The sequence below is a fragment of the Hemitrygon akajei genome, chromosome 2, assembly GCF_048418815.1.
Source record: "Hemitrygon akajei chromosome 2, sHemAka1.3, whole genome shotgun sequence".
Lineage (NCBI taxonomy): Eukaryota > Metazoa > Chordata > Chondrichthyes > Myliobatiformes > Dasyatidae > Hemitrygon > Hemitrygon akajei.
The window spans coordinates 13,424,795-13,439,406 of record NC_133125.1 but is presented as its reverse complement, the minus strand read 5'-3'; the positions used below and the strand labels follow the sequence as shown (position 1 = coordinate 13,439,406).

At 41.1% G+C, this 14,612-nt stretch overlaps 1 protein-coding gene across 5 annotated transcripts in view; it reads right to left on the bottom strand.

The window, feature by feature from the left end:
• Nucleotides 1–14,612, bottom strand: part of atg10 (ATG10 autophagy related 10 homolog (S. cerevisiae)) — a 223,480-nt gene that overhangs the window by 14,199 nt on the left and 194,669 nt on the right. For all 5 annotated transcript variants that reach the window (XM_073067243.1, XM_073067253.1, XM_073067263.1 and 2 more), the window contains one exon: nt 4,995–5,092. In XM_073067243.1, coding sequence (XP_072923344.1) covers nt 4,995–5,092 — 98 coding nt within the window. The remainder of the gene's footprint in view (nt 1–4,994; nt 5,093–14,612) is intronic.

The window sequence follows — 14,612 nt, the reverse complement described above, 5'->3', positions numbered from 1 at the left end:
TGTTCCACACACCCACCACTCTCTGTGAAAAAAAACTTACCTCTGTCATCCCCCCTATACTTTCCCCCCAGTCACCTTCAAATTATGCTCTTTCTTATTAGCCATTTCTGTCTCTGGTTGTACACTTGATCAATGAGTCTTATCATCTTGTACATTCCTATGATGTCGGCATAGATCTTTTTAATTCTGTCCTGGACTACAAGTGACCCATGTTGGATGATGCTCTGAGTGTTCCTGTGGTGTTGAACACTCAGGCATACGTGGACTAACTTGCCCTTTCTAAAGCCACATCGTAAACTGGAGTCAGAAGAAAGGCTGAAAGCGGCTAGGTATGTGAAGTGGGCTCGGTCTAAAGTTGTGTAGCAAGGTAGCATTCCTCAAACTGATACCCCCGATGACAGCACTTGCGGGCTGCCCCAGCACATCCATGATACTTCTGTTGCTTGTTAATGCAGACAAAGTTTTTCATTGTATGTTTCAATGTACATGTGATGAAATAAATCTGAATCTTAAGTAAGTTGAACATGACACCGTGATAGGCATAGAGTCACTAAAACAGGCCCCTGGCCTACCTAGTCCGTACTGAAGCATTATTCTGCCTAGTCGCATTGACCCATGCCAGGACCATACCCATCTACAGATTTCTTATCCAAACTTCCCTTAAATGTTTTTTTTAAATATATTTTTTATTAAATTTTTAAGAGAATTACATGCAATGAATAGAATAATAAAGTAATGAAAATTAATGTTAGCCCTCCCTCCCTTCCCCCCTTAACATCCCTCTCTAAAAAAAAAGAAAAAAGAAAAAAAAAAGAAAGAAAGAAGAAAGAAAGAAGAATTGCCTGGATATCGGAGGATCCCCACATGCACCATGGAGTTCAAAATAACTTTAGTATATATCTTTATTTTTTTCCCCAAATAACTAATAATTTTATCTTCAAAGGACCTATATATTTAATCCTATCTTCCCTTAAATGTTGAATTTGAACCCACATCCATCTCTTCCACTGGCAGCTCGTTCCCACTCGCACCTTCCTCTGAGTGAAGAAGCTCCCCCTCAATCTCTCTTTAAATATTTCACCTTTCCCCCTTAAATGATTACCTCTGCTTCTGGTCTCATGTAACCTCAGTGGAAAAAACCTGCATGCATTCACCCGATTTATACCCTTCATAATTTTGTACACCTGATGTTGGGATAAATTTCTGACTATCACTAAGTGTGAAGCCGATTGACCTCTCAACTGTCTTAAGTGCCCCTAATGTACAGTATCTCTCTCTAACACCATCCCAGCCCTGCCAGGGGCATTTAAGCAACTCTTAGGTAGGCACATGAATGATTATATACAGTGGTGCGAGAAAGTTTGTGAACCCTGTAGAATTTTCTCTATTTCTGCATAAATATGACCCAAAATGTGATCAGATCTTCACATAAGTCCTAAAACTAGATAAAGAGAACCCAGTTAAATAAATAACAAAGAATATTATACTTGTTCATTTATTTATTGAGAAAAATGATCCAATAATACATGTACTTGTTGGAAAAACTAGGTGAACCTTTGCATTCAGTAACTGGTGTGACCCCCTTATACAGCAATAACGTCAATCAAACATTTCCAGTAACTGTTGATCAGTCCTGCACATCGGCTTGGAGGAATTTTAGACCATTCCTCCTTACAAAACTGCTTCAACTCTGGGATGTTGGTGAGCTTCCTTGCCTGAACTGCTTGCTTCATGTCCTTCCTCAACATTTCTACAGGATTAAGGTCAGGACTTTGGCTTGGCCATTCCAAAACATGGATTTTCTTCTTTTTAACCCATTCTGTTGTTGATTTCTCTTGTCTTTTGGACCATTGCCCTGTTGCATTATATAACTATTAAGCTTCTGGTGACGGACTGCTACCCTGACATTCTCCAGTCAAATGTCTTGATACAATTTTGAATTCATTTGTTCCCTCAATAACTGCAACCGGTCCAGGCCCTGAGGCAGCAAAGCAGCCCAAACCATGATGCTCTTTCCATCATGCTTCACAGTTGGGGTGAAGTTTTGGTGTTGGTGTGCAGTGGCCAAAACATAGCAATGTGCATTTCTGCCAAAACGTTCAACTTCTGTCTATTTGTCCACAGAATGTTGTCTCAGAACCACTGAACATGCAGGTGGTCCTTTGCAAACTTGAGACATGCAGCAATGTGTATTTTTTTAGAGAGCAGTGGTTTCCTCCTTGCTATCCTTCCATCAACACCATTCTTGTTCAGTGTTTTTTTATGTAGTGGACACATGAACAGAGACTTCAGCAAGTTCTAGAGATTTCTGCAGGTCTTTCGCTGTTACCCTTGGGTTCTTTTTCACCTCCTTCAGCATAGCACGTTTTGCTCTTGGTGTGATCTTTGCAGGATGCCCACTGCCAGGGAGAGTAGCAACAGTACTGAGTTTGCTCCATTTGAGACAGGCATTACCCCAGAGGTTCACATACATTTTCCAACAAATACATATAATATTGGATCATTTTTCTCAATAAATAAATGAACAAGTATAATGTTTTTGTGTTGTTTATTTAATTGGGTTCAATTTATCTAGTTTTAGGACTTACGTGAAGATCTGATCACATTTTAGGTCATATCTATGCAGAAATAGAGAAAATTCTGTAGGGTTCACAAACTTTCTAGCACCACTGTAGGAAGAAAAGGTTAGATTGATCTTAGACTAGGTTAAAATTCAGCACAGCTTCTTGGGCTGAAGGGCCTGTACTGTGCAGTAATGTTCTTTGTTCCCGAAATGTCAACTGATTCATTTTCATAGATGCTGAGCTCCTCGAGTATTTTGTGTGCTTTAGATTTCCAGCATCTGCCGAATTTCTTGTGTTCTATGTTGAGCCAGAAATGCACAGTCTGCTAGCTGTGTTCAAACACTTTCTTGGAACCACTGGAGTTTGTGAAAAGGACATTTTCCAGGTCAGAGAATCTGCAAAGTCATGGCTCAGGGCAGAATGTAGGAGAAGAGTTGTCATATCTCAGTTCCATTTTATTCTATCTCTGACATCCAGTAGATCCCTGCTCATTTATACCCTATCGTAGACAATGAGAGAACCTACCCTTCTATGTATATTGGCTTCAGAATTGAATAACGTTCAGCATAACCAATGGACAACTTCTAAAGTGCAGTTACTGGTGAGAAGCATATTTCTGTGATAAGATGCAAAAATGAACAAGGCTGTTGGAAAAAAGCCAGCATACTTTACAATTCCTAACACTGTGCATAAAGTAACAGAGCTATTCAGATTCTGGAATAACCCAGTCAAAATCAGCAAATCCATGATGTGACCCGTTTAAAAATAGAACAGTAGTGAAATATATAACGATGCAAATGCGTTGCCAAATGAAGATGAAGGCCGTCATTGGAAATCTGAATTAGGCCAGCTATCCATTCTGTGCACAAGGAAGAGGGAATTATTCTGAATCACCGGCTTTCTTTCAGAGTCTGCAGCTCATCTCATTATACAGGATGAGTCAGATAGCGTAATGTACATCTTCCAAGACCACAGAGGACTAAAACTTGAAAAATCATTAATCCGTGATTTTGATAGAATGTGATGGATAGATCAAAACTTGAGAAGAACAAACAAGTTAATCTGGTTATTTTGCAACATTTGTTGACACATAGTGCACGCGCTCTCATCCTATACTTTGAGGACTGTTTTCTTTTTAATAATACATCAAAACTCTCCACACATTCAAAGTAAATCTTGTCTTGTGAGGCTGGACAATAATTACTTCTGGGTGTTTCAGTTGCCGCCTTGCTGAAGTTCAGTGATAGTAGTTGTTCTGAAGGAAGCGACAACTCAACAATTAAAGGAAATAACTTAAAACACAACAACCCCTTATAAATATTTTACAAAACTTTGAGGCAAAGTACCTAAGATCAACTATGAAACTTACCGACAGAAAGGTGCCATTTTAAATAAACCATTATTTAAATTTTATAGTCCTCTTGCCAATCTAAAAAAACTGACTGAACCATAAATCAAGCATTATGTTGCTTATAATGAAGATCATAAACATGCAGTTTCTGCATATGGGTAATAAAAAAATCAGCTGAGATTCTGAAATGAGACAAAAATTAACAAAACAGACAAAAAAAACAAGTAAGGACTGGAGGCCCAGGGTTGGCCAGTCCTTGGGTTGGAGTACTGTCTAGGTGAGCAGGAAAGTGGGAGGGATGTGAAAGTGGCTTGTTTCGCTGTTGTTATCTTGTTGTTGTTGTTGTTGTTGCTGCTTGTGTTGTTCGATGAAACATTGTGGGCATGGAATGTATGGGCACATTATTAGGGTGTTCTGGTTGTTTAAGCAAATAACACATTTCACTGTATACTTCGATGTACATGTGATAAATAAATCTGAATTTGAAGTAATATGTTTTAATATTCGGTGTTTTCACCTGTTCTTTCTTGTTGCCGTCTGCGCAATTTGTTTTGTGTGTGTGTGTGTGTGTGTGTGTGTGGGTCAGTGGGGGGGGTTGATGTTCTTGTTGCCGTTTGCACGATTTGTTTTTTTGTGTGTGTGGGTCAGTGGGGGGGGGTTGATGTTCTTGTTGCCGTTTGCACAATTTGTGTTTTTTTTTGTGTATGGGGGTTGATTGTTTTTGAATGGCTTCCATGGTTTTCTTGGTTTCATGGCTGTCTGGAGAAGACGAATCTCAGAGCTGCATACTACATACATAGTTGGATAATAAATGTAAATTGAACCTTAACCTGCTTTCATTCTTTTTACTCCAAGTCAAATGATTTATGTATCATTTGCTCTTACTTATACCAGAAACTTACCAAGGTGCAAATCCATGGTCTATCGAGACTAACAGAGGCCTACACACCAGAGATTCATTGGTTAAAAAGGAAAAAAAAACCTCAATTTTCATCGTCTTAATTCTAATTTAATTCACCTTTGTTCAGCTGGTGCCAATGTTAATAGCTCAACAAGCTCACTGTATCAAGAAACTTTACCTCTGCTCCTGGGTGGCATCAATCATTATTGGAGTCATTAATTCAGAAGTTCGACAAGGATGGAGAACAAAAAATGGCTGGCCAAGTAAATGGTGCTCCTGTGCAAATAATGAACAAAAAAAAGATATTTAAGAAACAATTTAAAAGAAGTTTTACCATAGAAAGCTCCTATTACACTCACTGTAAACTTAAGCTCTGCAATGAATCAATGGGACAATATCCATGCTATTTCCTGGACTTTTCCATTTTTGCACTGTAACCGTATGAGGAACGTCTGGCAGCTCTTGGGCTGTATTCCCTGGAGTTCAGGAGAATGAGGGGGGATCTCATAGAAACATTCCAAACGTTAAAAGGTCTGAACAGATTAAATATGGCAAAGTTATTTCCCATGGTAGGGGATTCGAGGGCAAGAGGGCACGACTTCAGGATTGAAGGACATCCTTTTAGAACTGAGATGCGGAGAAATTACTTTAGTCAGAGGGTGGTAAATTGGTGGAATTTGTTGCCACGAGCGGCTGTGGAGGCCAAGTCATTGAGTGTATTTAAGGCAGAGATGGATAGGTTTTTGATTAGCCAGGGCATCAAAGGGTATGGGATGAAAGCAGGGGAGTGGGGATAACTGGAAGAATTGGATCAGCCCATGATTGAATGGCAGAGCAGACTCAATGGACCGAATGCCCTACTTCTGCTCCTATATCTTATGGTCTTATGGTTTAAGCTTGCTTTAATTTTTGGTTTGAAGTATTGATGAATGAATTAAATGTGCGGTGTAGATGGCTATGCTGGAGTTTATATGGCTGGATTAACAATGAAGTGTCAAGTGTCCTTGTTATACATCAAGAAAACATTGTGGGCATGGACCTTAGCAAGGCCTTTCACAAGGTCTTGCATGGGAAATTGGCCAAGAAGTTCAGTCGTTTGCCATTCAGGACGGGGTAGTAAATTGGATGAGACACTGACTGCGTGGGAGAAGCCAGAGAGTGGTTTCAGATGGCTGCCTCTCTGACTGGAGGCCTGTGAGTAGTGATGTGCCACAGGGATCAGCTTTGGGCCCATTCTTGTTTGTCACCCGATTTGGATGATACTGTGGTACACTGGACCAACAAATGTGTGGATGACACCAAGTTTGGGGGTGTAATGGACAGTGAAAAATACTATAAAGCTCGCAGCAGGATCTGGACCAGCTGGAAAGAAAATGGGCTGACAAATGGCGGATAGAATTTAGTTCAAAGTAAATTTATTATTAAAGTATATATATAGTCCCATCTATATATATAAAGTCCCATCCTGCGCACGGACTGTTTGATCTGCTTCCGTCTGGTAGGCGCTTCAGATCCCTCCCGACTAAGACTAATAGGCACTGGAGAAGTTTTTTCCCTACTGCGGTCACTTTGCTGAACAGTTAACTGCCGGTTAACTGTCGGCTAGCTATTACTTGGATTGCACTACCTGTATGTATAATCTATATTTTCATTTATATTTATCATTATTATTGTTATGAGCAGAGAGACAACATCTGCCGGAAGTAAATTCCTTGTATTTGCATAGGTACTTGGCGATTAAAGTCTGATTCTGATTCTGATATATAAATAAATCCATGATCAAATAATAACTATGTCAACAAAAGATAAAGATAAGCTTTATTTGTCTCCTGTACTTCAAAACATACAGTGAAATGCATCATTGTGTATTGAGAGCATGCTTGGAACAGCCCTTGGATGTCGCCATACTTCCAGCACCAACATAGCATATGCACAATTTACAAATTCTAACCCGTAGTCTTTATAAGGTGGGAGAAAAGCAGGGCCCTCCCATTGGGTGCTGCAGTCTCCCACATTCCATGGGCATACTATGTCAGCATTGGAAGCATTGCTCCCGGTACAATCCTCCGACTGTGTGGTCATTGATACAAACAACACATTTCACTGTATGTTTCAATGCTTTAATGTACATGTGACCAATAAAGCTAATGTAATTTAATCTTTATTAGCAATTTTATTGCAGTAGCATTCTAAGCAGTTTAAAATACAAGCGAATTGCAGAGAAATATTTCTATTATACACACCAGAATCACAGAGTCAATATGGCATGGAAGCAGGTTCTTTGGCCCAACTCATCCAGCTGACTATGTCGCAGAACGAGCTACTCCCTCTAAACCTCTCCTATCCACGTCCACTGATCTAGATGGCTTTTAACTGTTGGTATTGTGCCACCTCAACACTACGAATGGTAGCTCATTCCAGCCTTTAGAGTTATAGAGCAATAAATCACAGATACAGGTTCTTCAGCTCAACCAGTCTATACCAACCATGGTAGCCACTCAGTTAGTTCCAATTTCTTATGTTTGGCCCACATCCCTCTCAGCCAGGGGTTCCCAGCCTTTTTTATGCCATGGACCAATGCCATTAAGCAAGGGGTCTGTTGGAAACTCCTGCTCTAAGCCCTGTCCCTCCATACACCCATCAAAATGCTTCTTAAATTATACTATTGTACTTGTCTCAACCATGTCCTCTAGCAGCTGGTTCCATATACCCTCCACCCTCTTGATGACAAAGTTGCCCCTCAAGTCTCTTTTAAATCTTTCACCTTTGATTCTTAAACCTCTGCCCTCTTATTCTTAGCAGCCCATTCCTATGTCCCTATGATCTTAAATACCACTATCAATTCACCCCTCAGTCCCCTATGTTATAGGGAATAAAATCCTATCCTATGCAACCTCTCCTTAGACCCGAAGTCCAGGCAACATCCTGGTAAATCTCTTCTGCTGAATTTTGCTGAACTAAATTTAGAGTCACAGAGAACTATGCACAGAAACAGGCCATTTGGTCCATCTAGTCCATGCTAAACTGTTATTTTGCCTAGTCCCATCAACCTGCACCTTCACCATAGCCATCCACACCCCTCCCATCCATGTACTTATTCAAACCTCTCTTAAATGTTGAAATCAAACCCGTATCTACCAATTCCACTGGCAGCACATTCCATACTCTCACCACCCTCTGAATGATGAGGTTCTCTCTCAGGTTCTCCTTAAATATTTCACCTTTCAGCCTTAACCCATGAACTCTAGTTATAATCTCACCAAACTTCAGTGGAAAAACACTGTTTGCATTGACCCTCATAATTATGTATACCTCTATCAAATTTTCTCTCATTCTCCTACACTCCAGGGAATAAAGTCCTAACCTATTTAAGCTTTCCCTGTAACTCAGGTCCTTAAGTCATGGGAACATCCTTGCAAATTTTAAGCAAAAGAGATTCTGCAGGTGCTGGAAATCCAGAGTAACACACACAACATGCTGGAGGAATGCAGTGGGCCAGGCAGCACCTATGGAAATTAATAACAAATTGATGTTTCTGGTCAACACCCTCCATCAGGGTTGGAAAGGAAAGGAGAAGAAGTCAGATATTTGTAAATTTTCTCTTTACTCCCTCAATCATATTGTTATCTTTCCTGTAGATTGGTGACCAAAACGGCTCACAATGCTCCACATTTGGCCTCACAAACATCTTATATAACTTCAACATAACATCTTCTATGTGATTTCTCTTCAAGGTGGACAATAAAAAAGTACTGGCATTTACAACTTCTGTATAAGTCTACAAACTTTGGTATAATGTACCAAATAAAATGCAAACTTCCTGCATCATAAAAAGCAGGAAAACCTGATTCCATATACAAAAGTCTTAGGCACATACAGTATATATTGCTAGGGTGCCTAAGACTTCTGCACAGTACTGTAGGAATTTTATCTATTGTAATGTACCGCTGCCACAAAAACCAAACAGATTTCATGGCATATGTGATAGTTGACAAATCTGATTCTGATATGGGTCTGAGAGTGGGAAGGGGGCAGGGAAAGGGGGGTCATGGTTGGGAAAAGGGGAAGGGAGAGGGGAGGGAGCAGGAAGTACCAGAGACACATTCTGTAGTGATCAATAAACCAATTGTTTGGAATCAGATGATCGTGCCTGATGTCTCAAGACTGGGGGCGTCTGAACCCACGCCACTTCCCCTCCCAGACCTGGCACTCCCTCTGTGCCACCTGTCCCACACACTCCCACAGCATTTACAGTAATGTGCAAATATCTTAGGCACCCGAGGCATGGGTGTGTGTGTGTGAGAGAGTGTGAGTGAGAGTGTGAGTGTGAAAGAGAGAGAGTGAGTGTGAGTGAGAGTGAGTGTGAAAGTGAGAGAGTGAGTGTGAGTGTGTGTGTGAGAGAGTGTGAGTGTGAAAGTGAGAGAGTGAGTGTGAGTGTGTGTGTGTGATTGTGAGTGTGCGTATATGTGAGTGTGTGTGTGAGTGTGAGTGTAAGAGTGTGTGAGTGAGTGAGAGTGTGTGTGTGTGTGAGAGAGTGTGAGTGTGTGTGTGAGTGTGAAAGTGAGAGAGTGAGTGTGAGTGTGTGTGTATGATTGTGAGTGTGCGTATATGTGAGTGTGTGTGTGTGAGAGTGTGTGTGTGTGTGTGAGTGTAAGAGTGTGTGTGAGTGAATGAGAGTGTGTTTGTGAGTGTGTGTGTGTGAGTGTGTGTGTGCACACGCGTGTACACATATACACGCGCACCTGAGGCTTTGACATAGTATTGTAAGTCTTAGTGTCAGCAGCCTGACAGTACGTGCGGGCTGCCCTCAGCACTTCCTTGGACTGTGTCGATTGTTTATGCTAACAACACACTTCACTGTATGTTTTGATGTATGTATGACAATTAATCTTTAAATCTTTAATCTTTAGAATAACTGCTAAAGAACGAGCAGCTGTAAAGACTGGAAGAAGTTTGCTTAACAAATACAAATTACAATGAAGCTATGAAAACAAACAAGGTACTGCAGAAGCTGGAAATCCAGAGCAACGCACACAAAATGCTGGAGGAACTCAGCAAGTCAGGCAACATCTGTGAAAATGAATAAACAGTCAATGGTTTGGGCTGAGACACTTCATCAGGATGGGAAAGGAAGGAGGAAGACACCAGAATAAAAAGGTGAGGGAGTGGAAGGAGGATCGCTAGAAGGTGATAGGTGAAGCCAGGTGGATGGGAAAGGTAAAGGGCTGGAGAAGAAGAAATCTGATAGGAAAGGAGAGGGGACCATAGGAGAAAGGGAAGGAGGAAGAGCGCCAGGATGAGGAGATGGGGGGGGGGGGGTGAGGAGAAGGGATAAGAGGCCAGAGTGGGCAATAGAAGAGGAAAGGGGGGGGGGGGGAAGAAAAAAATACTGGATGGAGAATTCGATGTTCATGTCATCAGTTTGAATGCTACCCAAGATGGAGTATGAGGTGTTGTTTCTGCACCCTGGGGGTGGCCTCACTGAGGAGGACATGGATCGACCTGGCGGAACGGGAATGGCGATAGGAATTAAAATGGTTAGCCACTGGGAAATTCCGCTTTTGGTGGATGGAACGGTTGTGCTCCACAAAATGTTCCTCCAGTTTACTTTGTGCCTCACCAATGCAGAGGAGGCCATATTAGGAGCACCGGACAAACAACAGGCAACCCCAACTGGCTCGCAGGTGTGCGCTGCCTCACCTGCAAGTCCTGTTCGGGGCCCTGAATGGAGGTGAGGGAGGAAAGTACTTTTGCTGTTCTCAATGACAAAAACTGCTTGCTCTTGCTGGGTCTCATGGGCTTCTGCTCTTGTCTGCATAAGAAAGTCAGTCTTTGAATTTTGAAATCTTTTGAGATTTTTAAGGGACGCAAGTTACTAAATTTTGTAAGACTTGAAAAGCAGTATAATTACCTGAATGCATGGTTGTTAGTGCATTCATTGTGGGAGATTTTGTTACTAATATGTTACATCTGGTTTTCGTAGGGTTCTAAAGTAAATGGCCGTCTGGTTTGGTGTTCTTTATAGAGTGGCTTATTGCAATACTTCCAAAAATATTAAGCAGTTGGCAAACATTTAGATGTAGCAAAATATTTTAAATTATCTGAAAATGTTACACATTTGGATCAGGTTTTCCTGCTTTCTATGTTGCAGGAAGTTTGCATCTCATTCTTAGTATTTTATTTGGTATATTATACCGGAATTTGTAGGTTTACGCAAAAGTTGTAAATGCCAATACTTACTTTGATGTCCATCTTGAAGATTAGTCATATAGAAAAATCTTGTGTTCCAATGGTAGCATAATCACAGGCTTCATTGTGCTGCCAGAAACTTGTTTCAATAAATGGCTTCACTCTCTTTGCCTGGAGAGTTCAATCCTTACCCAACTGAAAACAGCACAGATTCTAAAGCAATGGCTGAATTCTCATTCCCTTATCTCATCGCCACCATCAGGGATGAGGTACGGAAGCCTGAAGACACACCCTCAACATTTTAGGGACAGCTTTTTCCCCCTGACATCAAATTTCTGAATGGTCCATGAACACCACCTTACGTCTTACTACACAAAAGACTGTTGTAGGAAAGCAGCAACCATTATCAGAGATCCCCACCACCCAGGCCATGCTCTGTTCTCGCCACTGCCATCAGGTAGAAGGTACAAGAGCCTTAGGACTCGCACCACCAGGTTCAAGAACAGTTACTACCCCAAAACCATCAGGCTCTTGAATAAAAGGGGATAACCACACTTACCCGCCAGTTATTGAGGTGTTCCCACAACCAATGATCTCTGTAAGGACTGTTTATCATGATACTTCATGCTCTTGTTATTTATTGCTATTTATTTATACTTGCATTTGCACAGTTTGTTGTCTTCTGCACTCTTATCGTTCATTGATCCTGTTATAGCGAATATTCTATTGTGGAGATTGCCCGCAGGAAAATGGATCTCAGGGTTTTATATAGTGACATATGTGTACTTTGATAATAAAATTTATTTGAACTTAAAGTATTTATATTTGTATATCCCATTGTAACATATAGAAATATTATATGCATTGCACTGTATTGCTGCTGCAAAATTTACAACATACACAGTAGTCACTTTATTAGGTACCTCCTTTACCTAACAAAGTGGCCACTAAGTGTATGTTTGTGACTTACTCAAGTCAAGTCACTTTTATTGTCATTTCGACCATAACTGCTGGTATAGTACATGGTAAAAATGAGACAACGTTTTTCAGGACCATGGTGTTACATGACACAGTACAAAAACTAGACTGAACTACATAAAAAAACAACACAGGGAAAATAAAACAACTACACTAGACTACAGACCTACCCAGGACTGCATAAAGTGCAGAAAACAGTGCAGGCATTACAATAAATAATAAACAGGACAATAGGGCAGTAAGGTGTCAGTCCAGGCTCTGGGTATTGAGGAGTCTGATAGCTTGGGAGAAGAAACTGTTACATAGTCTGGTCGTGACAGCCCGAATGCTTTGGTGACTTTTCCCAGACGGCAGGAGGGAGAAGAGTTTGTATGAGGGGTGCGTGGGGTCCTTCATAATGCTGTTTGCTTTGCAGATGCAATGTGTAGTGTAAATGTCCGTGATGGCGGGAAGAGAGACCCCAATGATCTTCTCAGCTGACCTCACTATCCACTGCAGGGTCTTGCGATCCGAGATGGTGCAATTTCCGAACCAGGCAGTGATGCAGCTGCTCAGGATGCTCTCAATACAACCCCTGTAGAATGTGATGAGGATGGGGGGTGGGAGATGGACTTTCCTCAGCTGTAGCCCATCCACTTCAAGGTTCAATGTGTTGTGCATTCAGAAATGCTCTTCTGCACACCACCATTGTAACATTTGGCTGTTTGAGTTACCGTCGCCTTCCTGTCAGCTTGAATTAGTCTGGCCATTCTCCTGACCCCTTTGGTAGAAGGAATAAAGGCATAGACTCTATTTGAATAGGATGCAAGTTCAGAAATTGGTGTTGCAAAAGGACTTGGGAATCCTAGTGCAGGAATCCTTAGAAGTTAACTTGTAGGTTGGGTTGATAGTAAGGAAGGCTGAAGTAATGTTAGGATTCATTTCAAGAGGACGAGAATATAAAAGCAAGGATGTAATGTTGAAGCTTTATGAGGCACTGGTCAAAGCACTTTTAGAGTATTATGAGGAGTTTTGGGATTCGAGATAGAGTGGATGTGTGGGGGAGTCTAGGACTAAAGAGCACAGCCTCAGAATAGAAGGACGTCCCTTTAGAAGAGAGATGAAGAGTAATTTATTTAGCCTGAGGGTGGTGAATCTGTGGAATTTGTTGCCACACACGACTGTGGAGGCCAAGTCACTGGGTATATTAAAAGCAGAGATTGATAGATTCTTGATTGGTACGGGTGTCAAAGGTTACAGGGAGAAGGCAGGAGAATGAGGTTGAGAGGGATAATACATCAGCCGGGATCAAGAGCGGAACAGATTTGATGGGCTGAATGAACTAATTCTGCTCCTATATATATCTCCGTGGTTTCTCTCATCAACAATGCCTTTTTCCCCACATAACTACTGCTCACTGGACTTTTTTTTGTTCATCACACCAGTCTCTGTAAACTCTAGAGAATGTTGTGTGTGAAAATCCCAGATCAGCATTTTCTAAGATACTCAAACCACCCCAGCTGGCACCCACAATCACTCTGTGGACAATGTCACTTAGATCACATTTCTTCCCCATTCTGATGTTTGGTCTGAACGACAACTGAACCTCTTGAACGTCTATATGCTTTTATGTGTTGAGTTGCTGCCACATGATTGGCTGATTAGATATTTGCATGAACAAGCAGGTGTACCCAATAAAGTGGCTACTGAGTACCTTCCTTATTGTAACAATTAATAATATTTTGGATATTGCACTATGCTGTCCTCCATAAAACAATGAATTTCACAACATATGCTATTGATAATAAAGCTGCTTTTGATTCTGAAATCCTGATTTTTTTGGTTTCCACCCTGCAACAAAGTATTACCACAATCCGATTCCACTCTAGACACATATTTTTCAATGTAGTCACAGACTGGTTAAACCACCTCCTCTTTGCCTCGGTCAGGAATCTCCCCAGGTAGGTAGTCCTTACAAGAGTGGTAACAGTGCCAGGCACAGAAGACAGTGGTCATGGCCATGAGAGCCTGACAAAAGCAGCAACATTTCAAATCCCTCAGAGACTTCAGTTAAACAGCCGTCTTAAGATTTGGCAAGTGAGATGTTTTGACCAAAAACTTTGATCACTCTAAAACAAGGCCAGCATTTTTTCCAAGAATTTTCAATAAAAGGAAGAAAACACAGATGCGGTACTGTTCCCTGGAACTTGGCAGAATTCCAAACCTCTTGAAAATGATGAAGGAATAACCCAAGGCTAAGATTAATAAACGATTCACAAAGTAATGGTCAAGTGACAGACATCAACATAAAAATGCCATAAAAAATAGAACTATGAATTTCTTCCACTGTTTGAACAGGAAGCAAAGTTTTTTTTGACATTTTTGGCACACCAGTACAAGAATATTACTGTTTCAGCCAAAGTTAAACATTGCTTATGCATCTTTAAAGAAAATCTCTTGTATCCCACCTTTCAAATAATCTAATTGTTAGGCTTCATTTGCTCACAGCGACCCAGGTACAAGGTTATCGGTTTACTTTCATACCGCATGTAGGACGTTACTTACTTACTGCCTGTTACGTCGCTGGCATTTAGGACAGCAATGAGGGTCCTCCATCTTTGTCTGTCCATACCCTCACACACAAATGTAG